Consider the following 16,614-nt stretch of genomic DNA (forward strand, 5'->3'; position numbering starts at 1 on the left):
TTAGGGAATATAGTGCAGTTGCCAGGAGTTGGACATTTGAGGTTTGAAATCACATATTTTAAAGTAAATTGAGTCTGTCTGTTGAGTGATTTTCTCCAGTTGTTTTTATCCACAGCTGCTCAGGTCCAGAGTAGGCAAGTAATTGAGCTGATCCAGGCCTGGGATTTGCAAGGGGTGAGAGAGAAGCAAGGGCGATGAGGTTATTTGTAATGATTCTAATGATAGACCATGGACTCAAATTTGGACAGATTCATCAAGAAATATTTTAAAACCTTAATTATGCAAATATACTTCCATATCAAGAGCTTAGCTTAAAATGAGACTATCTCTGTTTAAATCCCATTTCTATTATTTACTATAGGACCTCAGACAAGCTATCTAAGCACTCTCTGCCCTAGTTTTTTCCATCTGTAAGATGGAGACAATATTGTCACCCAAGTCATAGAATTGTAATCCAAATTGAATTTACACATAGAAAAAGTTTATCCAAAAAAGTTTACTTGGTACAAATCGAGCATTCAAATAGCATGTTATTACTGTGATTAATATACATCCTGACCTAGTATATTTTACTTTGCACAGCAAAGAAGAAATATTTTTCTTTCTTTGATTGTCTTATCTCAGAGCAATATACATAGTTCTTGTCCCCACATTTGTATTTTTACTTATCTTTAGTTTTGTTCTGTTATATGCCTTTATAATTATAATTGGAATGGAATGATATATAGCAAACCTCAGAAAATCCAGTTATAAGCATAAAATTGGATAGCTAGTAACAAATAAGTATATTTGGGTAAGTGTTAGTTTTTGAACAAACAAGTTGCCTTCTGATCATCCTTTAAGGTTTCATGGAAAAATATGAGACCACTCTAATGAGGACAAATGGGTTTAAGAAGTATCTTCCGCAGAGCAGTCATTTGCCCAGAAATCAATATTTTACCAGCCTATCAAAAGTGCATGTCCTTTGCTGTTGGTTCATTGTGTTACATGTTAGGCAGTATTACAGCACAACTTTTTTTGTTTTATTTGTTGGTACTGCAGTCTTATATTATTTGTGTTTTACTTTCTGTGGCTTATCAGTGTTATATTGTTATGAATAATGATAGGTGGAAGGATATACTACTTCTTAACCTTATTGGCTTAATATTTTAATAATGTCCATAAAATGCAGAGATTATATGTTATCCCAGCTGGGGCTCTTCAGAGTAAGGGGGCACTTTTAATAATTATACCAGGATGCTGATGTGTAATTCCTGTATACAGTCTAGTATAAAGCAGGATTTATACTGCTTGAAGGATAGTTTTCGAAATAGGCAAAAATCTTAACTCTTATACAAATACAAAAAGAGCATGTTTCATTTAACTCATAATAAGGGAACCAGTAAGAAGTTATAATAGGTTCCAAAGAGAATACAAAATGTCACATATTTATAGTGAGATTAGGGATGCTAAAATGAGTTTACCTCTGGACGCAAAGCTGACAAACTGGTCAATATCCACAGGACAATAATCAATTGCATTCCACTGGGCACAATTTGCATTTATATGGACAGAAATCATTTGCATTACTATCTGTTTTCTTCAGTTTGCAGAGTTTAAAATAGCTCAGAGATAATTTAAGCTTTGCAGGATACCCACTCATTTTTTGCCCACAACAAAGACCTTCACAATTTTTCCCTGCACAGGCAAAACTGGATGGCTGGCCAGCCTAGTTACATGTCACATGTTCTCACTATTGTTTGCTTCATATGATTTTGTACTTAACTGTTAATTGCTACTTTGTTTTTTGTGTTTTTTTTTGTTTGTTTGTTTTAATTTTATTCTTGGATAGATTCCCATGGCTGTTGCCTTTTAAAGAGAGGATTTTTAGTAATAAAATCATAATTTTATTTTAGAGCTTATCAAGCTGCACAATATGAAGTCCCACTCCCTGTTCATATTTGAGATTAATTAGAACCCAAGCTGTTGTTATTTTGGGGGAAAATGCTACTTTTATTCTGTTTTGGTTGCCTACTCTGGGAGAACTTCAGGCATTTTGGCAAGAGGAGCTGAGCTATCTGCAGCTGTTCAAATACTTTAAGCCTTTGGGTTCATTGTGGATTTTGCTTTAACCCTCTCCCCCGACTTAAAAAAAAAACAGCAGCCAACTGCATTGCCTGTTTTTTTTATTTCTGTTGTTTGGTAAGCAGCAGTTATACTTTTGTAACCAGAGGCTGTATTTATTTTCTGTGTTGGCAGTTCTGCCTAATGAATCAACTGGTATTGAATTCACAAAGGGAGATGCCCGTTCCCTCCCTCCATCTGTTTGCCAAATGTGTGTGTTCCGTCAGCTCTCAGTAGTGGTTTCACTAAAAAGAGCCATTAGCAAGAGGTGTTCACCTTGAATTCTCAGTCCTCCGCCTGACTGAGAAATAGTGGTATTTTCCTCTTGTGATTCCGTAGGGGTTGTGTGAGGTGAAGACCCACACCTGTAATTCCAGAGAAAGCATATTTGTTGTTTAAGTATAACGTTTGGCTCTACATTACCGATGGCTTTAGTTTGGTTCTTGAGCCTTGGTTTGCTCCATCATGATGGGATGTCTGTCTCTGGACAGTACTGTTGTCGTGGGGATTGAAATTCCCTGAAAGAGAAGACAAGAGATCAATGAACCCTAGTAGGTTCTCTCAGACTGGGAGCCCATGATGCCTTACTGGAATTGCATTACCTCCTCAGCAAATCCTTCCATATTTGTTGGTGATAGGGAGGAAATTCTTTTTGAGACTCTGCATTTCTGTAAAGCTCTGAGCCTAATGATGAATAGTAAGAATTTAGGTCAAACAACTTCAGTACCCGGCTCCATGGTCTTTTGAGCAATTTGTAGTATCACTACCATCAAACCAAAAGGGTGGAATGGTTTTGTTGGTGTTCAGTAGTGGACCATGAAGTAGAAGTATTTGTCTCTGCATTGGAGTCAAGAATCTGGGTAGAGGAGCCCGACAACTTTCCATCTCTTTCCAAGACAGATCTTCACATTGTAGTTACATTATTTTGTTTGAGATCTTGGAATTTCCAGGATACATACCCAATTGCTAATATTTCCGGGATACGTACCCAACTGCAAATACACACTTTAAATATTTTTCAAAGGTAAGTATGAGTTATTTGGGGTTTTTGTTACCTGTGTATATATAACAGTGATGATGTTCTTTTCCCAGTGACATGCCCCAGTTTTTGATATATTACATAGGCTTGAAAAATAATTTCTCTTGAATTTGATTTTATGAATGTTGTAATATCACTCTCTTAGGTACTATGCTGGTTCATTTAGTTTACTAAATAGTTTTATAAGAACTAGGTGTCATTTAAGAAGTCTTTGGAGCATTACTAAATGTTATGAATCTACCCTGACCTAGATAAGGGGCAGTTAACTCTTTTTAAATGTAAGGCCACTGACCCACCAAAGTCATGAACTGTTTACCTAAGAAACTTAATTGAAGCATTCCATTTATGTTTTAACCTCAATTTATTACCCCAAAACTTCCATCTAATGTATGAATTAGTTTTGAAATTTACAGAAAAAGAGAAAGTATAAAACTTGCTTTTAAAGTGAAGAACATGAGGAAAACAATTTAATACATATAGAAAATAATAATACTGGTTAATGAGAGGAAGCTGAGAAGAGGAACACAGAGTCTAAGTGGCAAGAGACACTTGCCTGAGGGGAGTGGGGAATCCAGATACACATGAAGAGAATAAAGGGTAGATTTGCACTGAGGAAAGTTCGACTCTAGGTAGAAGAGGAGGGAGGCTCTGTAGATTGTGGGATGATGTTATTCAGAGTTAAACTTGTTTCTGCAATCTTTGGAAATATGACGAGACTTTTAAGGTGTAGTGACTCCCACAGCACTACTTATGCTGTTGGAGGATTCGTTCTGAATGATAATCTACATCTGTTTAACAGATATGGGTTTATTCTGGAGCCTGCATTGATCTGGCCACATCAAGCCAGGACCAAAGGGTTCATGACAGTCACATTTTATATCTAGGTTTTAATTTGTAGTTTCAGTTCTGTTTGAAATAGGCAAAGCAAAGATTTCATTTGTCTTTTTACAATGTAGTTGCTCAAATGAAATTTATTATTAAAAAATTTTTATTAAAAACTTTTGTATAGAGATGAGGTCTCGCTATGTTGCCAAGCTGGTCTCAAACTCCTGGGCTCCCACCTCAGGCTCCCAAAGTGTTGGGATTATAGATGTGAGGCACCATACCTGGCTAAAATTTATTATTAATATTTTTTATTTTTTTGAGACAGTGTCTCACTCTGTCACCCAGGCTAGAGTGCAGTGAAACGATCTCGGCTCACTGCAACCTCCACCTCCCAGCTTCAAGCAATTCTCATGCCTCACCCTCCTGAGTAGCTAGGACTATAGGCACCCACCACCATACCTGGCTAATTTTTGTATTTTTAGTAGAGATGGGATTTCGTCATATTGGCCAGGCTTGTCTCAATCTCCTGACCTCAAGTGATCCACCTGCCTCGGCCTCCCAAAGTGCTGGGATTTCAGGGAGAGCTACTGCCCCTGGCCAATGTTTCAAATATTAAGTAACAATTGGGCATTGGGTTTCTGAATGGTTGATAATGAGGATAATTTTGCATGTATTTTTAAAAATTTGAAAAAAATCATTTCTACTTGGGTATTTCCTTTTTGGCCTATATGAAGTTTTTTGATTTTTTGTTTATTTTTAAAATTTTACCTTTTTTTTCCAGCCATCAAACACAGACCACCTGTTGGGACCATCCTAAAATGACCGAACTCTTTCAATCCCTTGGTAAGTGTTATTAATAGTAATAAATTAACCTAAACAACTGAGAACCGGTTTTTTTTTTTTTTAAGGTGGATTCTCGCTGTTGCCCAGGCTGGAGTGCAGTGGCGTGATCTCGGCTCACTGCAACCTCTGCCTCCCGGATTCAAGCAATTCTCCTGCCTTAGGCTCCTGAGTAGCTGGGACTACAGGCGCCCGCCGCCACTCCCAGCTAATTTTTCGTATTTTAATAGAGACAGGGTTTTACCGTGTTGCCCAGGCTGGTCTCGAACTCCTGAGCTCAGGCAATCCACCCGCCTCGGCCTCCCAAAGTGCTCCTGTGAGCCACTGTGCCCGGCCGAGAACTGTATATTGTTAAATAGGAGCTAATCACCAGCCTTTCTTACATGGCATATTAATGTTAAAAGAATCATGTCATTGACATTTAAAAGTAGTTAAATTTCTAAGGGCAATGCAGTAAACAGGTATTGCCTTTCTTAGGAGAATTGTGTGGTTTGAAATCATGTGAGCCAAAAAGAGTTGATTTACAGGGAGGAATGTAATTGTAGTTTTTACCTCCTTCGTATTGAGTCATCTTAACCTCCAGCTTTGCACGCAAAAAATATATATAGATATACAATTACAATAGCCAACTTTAATCCACTGCCTTAAATTTGCTTTTGGCTCACTTTTTATTTAGTACGTGCCATCAAATTAGCTCACCTAGTTTAAATTTGTCTAAATTGTTAAAAGCTAAATTCATTTTTATATAAAAATGCAAGAAAACACAGACGAGAATTCCGGTTTTGTTTTAATTTCTAGTGCAATGTGGCTTTCAACTTATTGTTTAACCTACTTCCTCTGGTTGGTCCAGCGGTTTTTTTAAGTTTTCTCTTTGGGTAGCTAAGGAGATGCTAGAGGGAAAAACAGCACCCGAAGCCTCCCTCTCCCATTTCAATAAAAAGGATGCCCCCTTTTTTAATCTCTTTAAATGTTGGGCTTCTGTGTGAGTTTTTTTTTTTGGTGGGTGAAGGGGCCTGCAAAAGTTGGACAAACAAAAGACATAGAACTGGTTTGCTTAGTTTGTAAAATGAGGGGGCAAATTTTGATGATATCTGAGTTTTCTTTTAACTCTACTAATCTCTGATACTCTGTCTTTAGGGGACAAAGAAAGAAATTACAATATCTATTGTTTCCAAAGAGTTGAGTATTGGTTGTAGGATCATTTGAACCAGATCTGCAAAAGGGCAGGAAAACCAAATCAATCAGGATGGGAGGAGCATAGAAATAAGATGAGCTCCATGAATAGTGAGCTGGACAGTGTGGTTGGAAGAAAATGAAGTGTCCTTGGGGCAGATGCCCCTGGAGGAAAATCTCCTTTATTGGGAAAAAAAGGAAGGGCCCTCCGCCTACTGTGCAGTGCATTTAATAAGCCATGTGACAGCTGTGCTTTCTCTTCATCACCTTCCTCTTTTTCCTACCAAAGGGCTGAAAGGGGTGGTACCTTTTCTCACCCATCATAAGGGTCATGGTGACCCTCCTATAACAAAAGACAGGTCAACCAGAAAAGCACAAGAAATTTACTTAATCAAAGTTGTACCTGACATGAGAACCTTCAGAAGACTCAAAGAAAACAGGGAAAAGTGTCTGTTTTTACACTTAGATTGAGTGAGGAATGGATGACTGCATTGAATTGTGATTGGATGAAAGGGTATAATTTAATGATAATAGACTGAGAAGGGAATTCCAGCAAGGCCTATCTATTCACATTCTTCTTGGCTTCTCCCTGCAGCATATTCCTTTCCTCTAGGGACAGGATACCTGTCACAGGAGAATCTTTAGGAGAGAAGGGAGAGGGTCACAGTGAACTTGCTAGATTTTATGGCTTGCTTTGGGGAAGAGAAGTTCTAGTTTTCATGACCCACCTTGGGGAAGGGGAATTCTGGTTTCTATTTATCACTTTGGAAGGAGAAAGAGGGTCAGGAGACAAGAGACCCAGAGGTCAGAGAGACCTTACTACTGAGACCTTCCAGTCTCCTTCATTTCAAAGTACTCAACCCACCATGTTCTGAGCCCTGACACCTGTTGAAAATACTTTCTTAGAATTTTCTCTGTAATATTGCTTTGAGATGTATCTCAACATGGTGCTAATGATCATTTAATTTTTTTCTTAAATATGTGTTGGGGAATTTGGGAGAAGACTTTTTATTTCAGGCAAACATAATATTTTTTCATCATCCAAAGTAACCAAATACATTCTGGGCATTCAGTATATATTCAATAATAAGCCTATCTTTGAATTGTTCCTTTTTCCATTTCAGCTGACCTGAATAATGTCCGTTTTTCTGCCTACCGTACAGCAATCAAAATCCGAAGACTACAAAAAGCACTATGTTGTGAGTTATTCTACCAAAGTTAATCAATCTGTTACTTGAATTGCATTTTTTTTTTCCAAGAGGAAGATAAATGAAGAGGATGGAGTGTTTGCCAAGTTAATCTGGTTTTCAGTGTACCTCACTCAAGGAGTTGGTTTTGTTTCTATAAATGTTTTATTACTTGCCCCATCAGTGTGCAGTACTGAACACATGCCATTCTTACTTGGAGAACAAAATTAACCAAAACACAGGAGTAATGTAAAAAGCTTTTTCAAAAATTGTGCTGCCACCCAATTTAAAAGGATTAAATCAAAGAAAGTATTAAGTCATGTGTTTTCAGTACCTTTTGCCCATTTGGCAGTGTAGAGTTCCAGTTTGTCTCAATACAACTGTATATAAAGAAACACTAAAAAATCACATTCCTGATCTAAATTTGAACTGGCACCTTAACAAGTGAGATAAAAGGCTCTATTTTCTTTTAAATATATCTTGAGACATTTAGTATTATCAATGCATTTTTCCTGTGGAGGATGTGTTCAGAGTGGAATTCTGTGGCAGTCCTTTCATCAAAAGGATATTTCCCCCCCGCAAAATAACCTAAAATTAAGTAGCAGTGTGAATACTTAGCATATAGATTTATGCTATCTGGATTCTATTTGTGGTTGTAGTTCTAATGATTGAGTCTACCCTAGGCCTTGTCAGATAGTTGATGTGGAAAGTGATATTTACCTGTTCTTTTAAGATAGGGTAAATTGAAAAGTTTCAAGTATTCTTCTTTGCTACCTTTTGTTAACTGTTAATATACGTCTAGGCAGTTCAGTGATGCTTTGAAAATTATGCTTTGAAAAATGATACGTTAGGGTTGAAAAATCTGCTCCTTGAAAGTCAATAGAAGTTAGCAATAAATTTTAAGCTGGCTGCATGAAGAATTGAGGAAAGAGAGGTATAATGTCATTGAGAAAAAATAGCAATGCAAAGCTTGAAAATAGGAAAAGCTTAAGGTATGTATGGAAGAGAAGTCTAAAGGGCTGAAAGACACCTCCAGATGAGGCAATGCAAGGAAGAATGAGATGACCTTGACTCTTGCATAATCCACAGAGCCTCAAAGATAATTAGCAGGTGGTAGTAGTTGCAGCAAGTGTTGCAGAATTACCGGGACAAAGAAAAGAAAGCCACCACGCTCTGGCTACTGATCAGTATGTTGAGCGAAAAGAGAATAGGAAGTAAATTATGAACACACAAAAGGGATCTTTGGTCTGCGCAGGAGTCCATGGTGACAGCAGTTTTGAAAGAGGCTCAGCTGCACATCCAGGATCCAGTTGATGGGTCTGGAAGTTCTTCTCAGGCCTGATGGGCTATAAAATGAGGACAAATGACTCAGCCACAAAATTTCCATTGACAGAAGACTGCTTTTTGTCATTATGAACATGGTCCCAGTTTTCAACAACACTTATGGGTGGATAAGCATATTAACACATTTGGTGTTTTCTTCTCTTGGTTCTTTGGATTCCTGAAGAAAAAAAACCCCCTCCTCAGCTCTTCCCCTCAAACCTGAGAGGAACAGAAGGGATGCTTCTCCAACTTCTAAACTAAACGAGATTGGTAATGACAATTAAACAACTAAATGGCAGTTAGAAAAGGGCTAGATTGTATTGGATTTCAAGTATATGAGGTGCTTTTTTCAGAGACAACTGACCTTCACTTTTCCCACAGCCTTCTCCCACTGCCCTCCAGCCAAGGCCTCTGGGCCGCTCCTGGAGCTCATCAGTTTATTATTAATCTGCTTCTTCCTCTCCCTTCCTTTCCGTTTACTAGAAATACCCTGACCCTTTCTCTGCACTGGCTTGTAACCCTTTTTTCCTCCCAAATACTGTTAAAGATTTACCTCTTTTGGAAACATTTACAAGCTAATCCTACCCGTCTCCACGTTTTTTCCCAGTAGTTTATGATTGCCTGTAATAGCAGGTTCTCTCACCTTAGTGACAAGTGCTTGCCTTTGTGTGCTCGAATAATGTTTGGTGGATTGCCCCGTCTCCACTGTGAACTACTTTAGGTCATGGCTGTCTCTCATTATGTGCAAATCCCCACCCAGCATAAGGCAGAGTGCAGTGTCATTGTTCATTCATTTGTTGGGCTCCAAGATTGTTCAGGAGATAAAACAGTATAAAGAGACTTGATTCTCACACTGAAGGAACTCATATTTCAAGAACGTTGCACATGGACCCAATGCCCTGCTTACAAAAGATTCCTGCTGCCCTCAGAATGGAATGGTCTTTGCCTGGCTCACCTCTCTGTCCACCTCCTTCCCTCTGCTCCACCGGGGCATCACCATTTCATCATCCACTTAGTGATAGAAATGGCAAACTCTGTATTCCATTCCTCCTGCCTAAAAAGCACTTGTCTTAGCTCTTTGTATAGGTTGGTGCAAAAATAATTGCAGTTTTTGCCATTAAAGGTAAGTTAGGGTATTTCATTAAAAGTAATGGCGAAAACCTCAATTACTTTTGCACCAACTTAATCCTTCTGTTCTTCCCTTGGCTGGGACACTCATTCCTGTAGGTCTCAATGTTGTCGATCACCTCTCTTTTAATGAGGTTTTCTATGGCTCCTCATAGAACTGTTCTTTTCCTTACATGACACTTCTGGTGTTTGGTTTAGGCACTAAGGCAAAGTGTCAATGGTAATTTTTAATATTCTGTTTATTAGTTATTGTTTGCTTCTCCATCATGGGAGGGATGAGTCTGTGTTCATCTCTACTTAGGACCTCATACAATTTCTGGCACAGAGCAGGGGTTGCTTAGGACACATTGAGTGAATGATTTGAGTTTGAAGGTTATATAGCAGTACTCCAGAAGATGTGTCCAAGGAGATTTATAGCAGCACTTTTCATAGTAAAACTTATTCAATTTGGCATATTTATAAATATAATACAGCAACAAAAATCAATGAGCTAGTAATCAGCATCAACATGATTTAATCTTAGAACTATAAAATTAAATGAAAAAATTAAATGGCAGAAAAAAAATGTGTACCACTCTGTTCCATTTATATGTAGTTCAAACCCATGCAAAACTAATGCTATATACACTTTTAAAAACTGAAAGTGAAATACAAAGGTTAATGGTTACCCCATAATTGTAAGAGGATGTAATTAGGCAGGATTCAAGGAGCTTCCAAGATAGTGGTAACATTCTGTTTTTTTCAGCTGTGTGATGGACTAATGGGTGTTTGTTCTATTATTTTCTTTTAGACCACACATATGTATTTTCTGTTTTCCTTTGTATTTTGATTTTGAAACTTTATGTGATAGGTAATAGCAGAAAAGCAAAAGGGAAGTATGTTCCGAGGAGGGAGAGAGTCCTCTCATTATGAAGAAGAAGGCAGGCTTCCTTGATTAGTGGGCATATGAGTCAGGCTATAAAAGGCACCTGGGATTTAGGCATGGGGCAGTTAATTGGGGATAAGAAGGGAAGGAGTTATCTGTGTGAGAATTAAGGTGTAGATGGTGTTCAGGGAACATCAAGTTATAGAGTCTGAATGGAATAGCTTAGCTATTTTGTCCAATATCCAGAAATTTCCTTAAAGTTAGTTTAGGTCAATTTGAAGGTCATATTTTTCCTGAAATTCCTTTCGGTTTTTTTCCTCAAGTTCTTATTGTGTTGTATTTCATGTTTGGATATTTTTCGTTATAGAATGGGGAGCCATGAGGCATTTTCTGTATTGTGGGAGTTTAGATATAGGGCCAGAGGTGGAAGTATGCTTTAGGGAATATCTAAGAAAGACCAAAGGGCAGAGAACAGAGAATGGGTAAATAGTTCAGGTGGAGGATGATCAAAGCTGAGCTGGCTGGGAGTTGTAGGAGGGGAGATGAGGGTCTGGATTTTTAAGGCTGCCTGAGGAAGAACTGATGACTGGGGGTATTGGGTAGTTGGTAAATTGTGGCAGGTAGAAGAAGGAAGGATGTTAGGATATTTCACGGTTTGCAGACTGGATTTCATCATGACAAGAAGGCCAGGCCTTTATGGGCAGAGGTTCCTGAAAGAGAATTATATAGCTCTTGTAGGGATCAGAGCAATGGGACATGGGTCAAGTGTTGAGGCAGGAGATCAGCAGGAGAAAAGAGAATCTGGAGCCATCCAAAGAGAAGCAATAATAGAAGTAAGGGGAGTGAGTGAGGGCCTCGGGCTCACAGAGTGAAAGGCCAGATGTGAAACCTTGAGCTCTGCCTATATTTCTGGGGAAGAGAAGATAGGGGAAATGCTAATAATAATAATAATAATAATAATAATAATAATAATAAAATAAAAAAATAAAGAATGGCCACATAGCTTGACACCTGGAGAAGTGTCACTGAAGCTCAAGATTGGATGCTTAACAGTGTTCATTGTTTTGCAGAACAGGAGAATGATGATGCATTTCTATTCCATCCCCTGTGCCTTGTATGTGGGATTAAAGAAAAAGTCAGAAAGTTGGATAGAAAATGATTCTGCTGTTTGTTTCATTTGCCACATGACTGAGCTGTCATTTGTCTCCCTTTGAAATGAGAAAATCTTAATCATAATTTTCTGTGATTTAAATGTAGTCAGTTCTTTAAAGGTACCTAAATGTGACACACTTCAGGAAGATTTACGCTTGACTTAGGCACTAAGACAAAGTGTCAGAGTAAATCACTAAAAATTGAAGACATGATAGTCTGTGGGATGTGGCAAATTAGTGTCACAGCTACAGAGTGTATAACCAGGGAGACTTCGAAAAGAAATGCAAGGACAGCCTGATGCAGGAAATGGGCTTTTTGGAATTTGGTCTGTTGTCACCTGATGCCATGTGGGGATCCAATAGCAGTGCTGTGTTACTGGCATAATTAATGTTGGAGTTCAGAAAACTTACAGCCTTTTGGCCATATTTGAGTATGTTCCTTGGTGTCTGTGGGGAGCTGTAGTTCCCTAGCTACTGCCCTTTATTAAACTCTTTCCTTTGTCAGGCACTTTGCTTCTGCCCTCTAGAGGTTTACAATTGAAAACTGTGTACAGTTGACCCTTGACACCCAAAACTTAACATGTTAACAGTCAATTAACACATATTCGATATGCTATGTATTATATACTCTTATTCTACAACAAAGTAAGCTAGAGAAAAGAAAATATTAAGAAAATAGTAAAAGACAAAATATATTTAATATTCACTAATTGGAAGTGATCATCATAAAGGGTCTTCATCCTCGTCGACTTCATGTTGATTAAACTGAGGGGGAGGAAGAAGAGGAGCAGTTGGTGTTGCTGTCTCAGGGGTAACAGAGGCAGAAAGGGTAGAGGAGAAAAGAGAGGCAGGCACATTCAGTGCTTAACTTTAATTGAAAAATCTCCACGTGTAGGTGGACCCTCACAGTTCAAACTGGCGCTGTTCAAGCGTCAACTGTACAGGGCAAAGAAATGAGGTAAGAATTACAGTGAAAATTCCAGATGGTTCTTAGTTTTTTTCTGACACCTTCTCTAACTCATATGAAGCTTATTTGACTTATTTTTGTTATTAGCTTAAGTTTACCAATGATACATTTGACATCTGAAGGAAATGGATTGGTTCATTATCCAGACTTGTATGTTTTATGTTTATCTCTTTAAAAAAAAAAAAAAAATTCTTCCCTGTTGAGTTGTTTTTGAAATCATTTTACTCTGTATGGGTTTAAAGCAGTTCTTTTAATTTGTAGATAACTTAAAAAATAAATTCTGTGTTACTCAGACAGCTAGCATGGACACATTTCATATATGTCTTTAAAAATTCAAAATTATTAGTTATTCAGTGGTTACAAATGGATAAATACAAAGGAAGCTATTTGTTCATTTTAGTTAACTGTCAAAATATGTCATATTTTTTGAGAGAACAGTTTTTGCATCAGGTGAAGAGAAAGAAGTTGGTTTTATATGTATATAACCTTATTTTTTCTCTTTGCCTCTTATTTTTCATGCTAAAAGTTAAATATATAACATATATATATATATAACCAACCAACTATTTTCTCTTTGCCTCTTTTTTTTAATGCCAAAAAGTTAAAAAATAAGAAAAAATAAGATTAGAGTTCTTCTAGTCTAATTTTTTTATGCTAAAAGGTTAAATACAGAGACAGAGAAAGAATTTTATAAAAACTGATGTCTACGAGCAGACCTTAAATTAATGTGGGCTCTAATTTTCCTTACCCAGATGTTTAGATTTAGAAGAGTCATCTCCACACTCAATAAATGTATAGATAGATACATGGTAGTTTGATAATCTGCTTTGTCTCTTTGTTTTCAGTTAGTGAATGAACGACTTAAAATTGATTAAATTAAAAAAATTTGTCGTTTTTATCTAAACTCCTTCGGGCCTTTGCGGGCCTCCCCTTGGGCAGTGTGTGCCTGGACCATGCATTTCTCCTGCCTGTTTCACTGTCGGCAAACACCACTCGTGTGTAAGTCACGCATCACCCACACTGCAGTCCACCATTCCTTAGAGCCTCTGGGCTTGAGTGAATTCTTGCCTTTTCTCAAGCACTTCTCTAAACCTGGAATTCTTTCCTCACTTCATGTGGATCTCTTGTATTTTATCCATTTTTCAAAGCCCATTTCAAATTGCACCTCTCCAGGGAGCCTTTTCCAGTTGTCCTTCCTCTCCTAGAAGTAGTAGCTCTAGCAGAAATTTGCGTATTCCTCTCATAGGGCATGTTTACTCCTCCTTTTAGTAAAGCCATCAGTATGTCTTTGAGAGCAGGGGCTCTGCCTTCGCCTCCTGTGCACACCCTCCTGGCTCTAGCCCCAGCCATGCCTACCATAGATGTTGTACACATGAAGAATAAGGATGGGAACAAATTTGTGAAGACCAATGGTTGTGGGGACTGTCTAGTACTTCTTCTTAGCTACAGGTCACCTCTGTGTCTAGAGTACTGACTGCTCTAGTACTTCTTCTTAGCTACAGGTCACCTCTGTGTCAGAGCATCATCGGAAGTAAACCAGGTTAGGGCCAGTTTGTGACAATCTTATAGATCGGGCTTGATTCAGCAGGCAGTGGAGAGCTGTTATTTTTCTATAAAACCTGTTTTTTAATATGGAGCATCTTCAGTAAATTTTGTATGTAAGGATGTACATGATAAAAGACTGTTTAAGAACAATTAGTTTGGCTGTGATACAAAGAATGAAGAGAGCAGTGCACAGGCTGCTTGCAGGAGTTAAGATGAGGAGAGCAGTGTAATATTTGAGATGCGTTGCCATTTGGAGTAGATTGAGAGATTTATGCCTTGCTACATTTAAAAGCAAAAAGAGCCTGGCAAAGGGAAAGCCAGAAAAAGAAAGTAGGAATAATTAATATTCCAAAGAGCAAAAAATGAGATAAGATTGGGAAGCAACAGAGTTCAGATTCAAAAGTATGAAAGTGTGGTAAAATGTAAGAATAGAAATGTGTTTATTTCTTTAAAAGCTGAAATTTAGCTAAAAAGGATAGATTCTTAAATTGAAGAATCAAGCTAAATACTTGAGACTAGAAATGCCTTTGTTGTGATGTTGTTATGTAATGTAATGTAATGACTGTAAACATTCCTTCTTCTCTCCTGGTTAGTGGATCTCTTAGAGTTGAGTACAACAAATGAAATTTTCAAACAGCACAAGTTGAACCAAAATGACCAGCTCCTCAGTGTTCCAGATGTCATCAACTGTCTGACAACAACTTATGATGGACTTGAGCAAATGCATAAGGACCTGGTCAACGTTCCACTCTGTGTTGATATGTGTCTCAATTGGTTGCTCAATGTCTATGACACGTAAGTTTATATTTTTTCTCATTAAAATACGATCACTGAATGAAATATGTTAATAGAAAATGTCTGATTTTTAAGTGAATTTTTTAATAAGTGCTTTCAAATTACTTTCCCAGTGGAAATATTTATGTGTGTTGTTGAAACTGAATGATTTTACAAATCATTGAGCTTCTTAACAAACAATAGAACAGAAAAGAATGTACATCTTTCATTTTAAAATTTTGCTTCAATTTACAAAGACTGTCAAATTTATAGTATTCTTTGCCAAAATGCTAGGGGAAACAATATAGCTAAGTCCTACTTTCTTCTTGTTTCATAATGTCTCACAGTATTTCTTTTTTCAAAATAAAAAATCTTCTATTTATTGTTATGAATTACAGTAATTTATTAGCTCATAATAATCTGCTCTACAATCTTTGTAATCCAACTGAAGAGTGATTTGAATGGCCATGAACGAGGTAGTCTTTTAATATTTGCTTTATTTGCATAGTGGTTATGTGTGTGTGTATGTATATATATATAATATATATATGGTGTTTTAAATAATTTATGCTATAGGACACTTTAATATCTGTCATTTAATTAGGTACTCACTGTTCATAAAGCACACTCTCAACTCCCAGCATAACTCATTTGCCATTAATTTGGCCCTTTTGAATACGACAGTACATTTGTGAAATAGTCAGTTCTAGAAAGACCTGCTGTGGGCTGACATTTCTGAAACATTAGGAATTACTCATCGTTCTGGTGGGAGGTTAAAGTATGCAAAGATGAAATAAGAAAACTAGAACTGGGCCGGGCACGGTGGCTCACGCCTGTAATCCCAGCACTTTGGGTGGCTGAGGTGGGTGGATCACCTGAGGTTAGGAGTTCGAGACCAGCCTGACCAATGTGGTGAAAACCTGTCTCTACTAAAAATACAAAAATTAGCCAGGCATCGTGGCAGGTGCCTGTAATCTCAGCTACTTGGGAGGCTGAGGCAGGAGAATCTCTTGAACTCAGGAGGCAAAGGTTGCAGTGAGCTGAGATCATGCCACTCCACTCCAGTCTGGGTGACAGAGCAAGACTCTATCTCAAAAAAAAAAAAAAAAGAAAAGAAAACTAGAACTGTTGTTTTGCCTCTCATGCCCAAAAAGTTATTATCTATTAATTAGCTACATGAAAACTTTTATTTACCAACCTTTGATTTAGAGATAAATAAGATAGATGATCATTCATAAATGCACACATTCAGGAGCTGATTGGTTCTGTATAGGAAGTAAATAATGATGACAATAGCTTTAGCAATGAGCTGACTAAAAATCTGGATTTTTTTTCTATTCCTTTTAGTTTACATGTAATAACTGTACATATTTATGAGGTACACAGTGATATTTCAATACATGTATACAGTTTGTAAAGATCAAATCAGGGAAGTTAAAATATCCATCACCTGAAATATTTATTACTTCTTTATGTTGGAAACATTCAGAATCCTCTGTTCTATCTTTTGAACCTGTGAAATAAATTATTGTTTACTATATTCACCCTACAGTGCTATAGAACACTAGAACTTATTCCCCCTACCTATATGTACTTTTGTACCAATTAATGAAACTTTCCCTATCCTCCTCTCTCGATTTTTTTTAATTAGAAAAGTATTTTATCTTTTAGTGTTCACAAATATCATAACAAAG

General features: G+C 37.4%; 1 protein-coding gene across 9 annotated transcripts in view; it reads left to right on the forward strand.

Annotated features, from left to right (window-relative positions):
• UTRN (utrophin) overlaps positions 1–16,614 on the forward strand; it is a 568,196-nt gene that overhangs the window by 482,037 nt on the left and 69,545 nt on the right. For all 9 annotated transcript variants that reach the window (XM_009452168.4, XM_001172875.8, XM_009452171.5 and 6 more), the window contains 3 exons: positions 4,749–4,810; positions 7,105–7,179; positions 14,740–14,941. In XM_009452168.4, coding sequence (XP_009450443.2) covers positions 4,749–4,810; positions 7,105–7,179; positions 14,740–14,941 — 339 coding nt within the window. The remainder of the gene's footprint in view (positions 1–4,748; positions 4,811–7,104; positions 7,180–14,739; positions 14,942–16,614) is intronic.

Source organism: Pan troglodytes, chromosome 5 (assembly GCF_028858775.2).
Source record: "Pan troglodytes isolate AG18354 chromosome 5, NHGRI_mPanTro3-v2.0_pri, whole genome shotgun sequence".
In the NCBI taxonomy this organism is placed as follows: Eukaryota; Metazoa; Chordata; class Mammalia; order Primates; family Hominidae; genus Pan; species Pan troglodytes.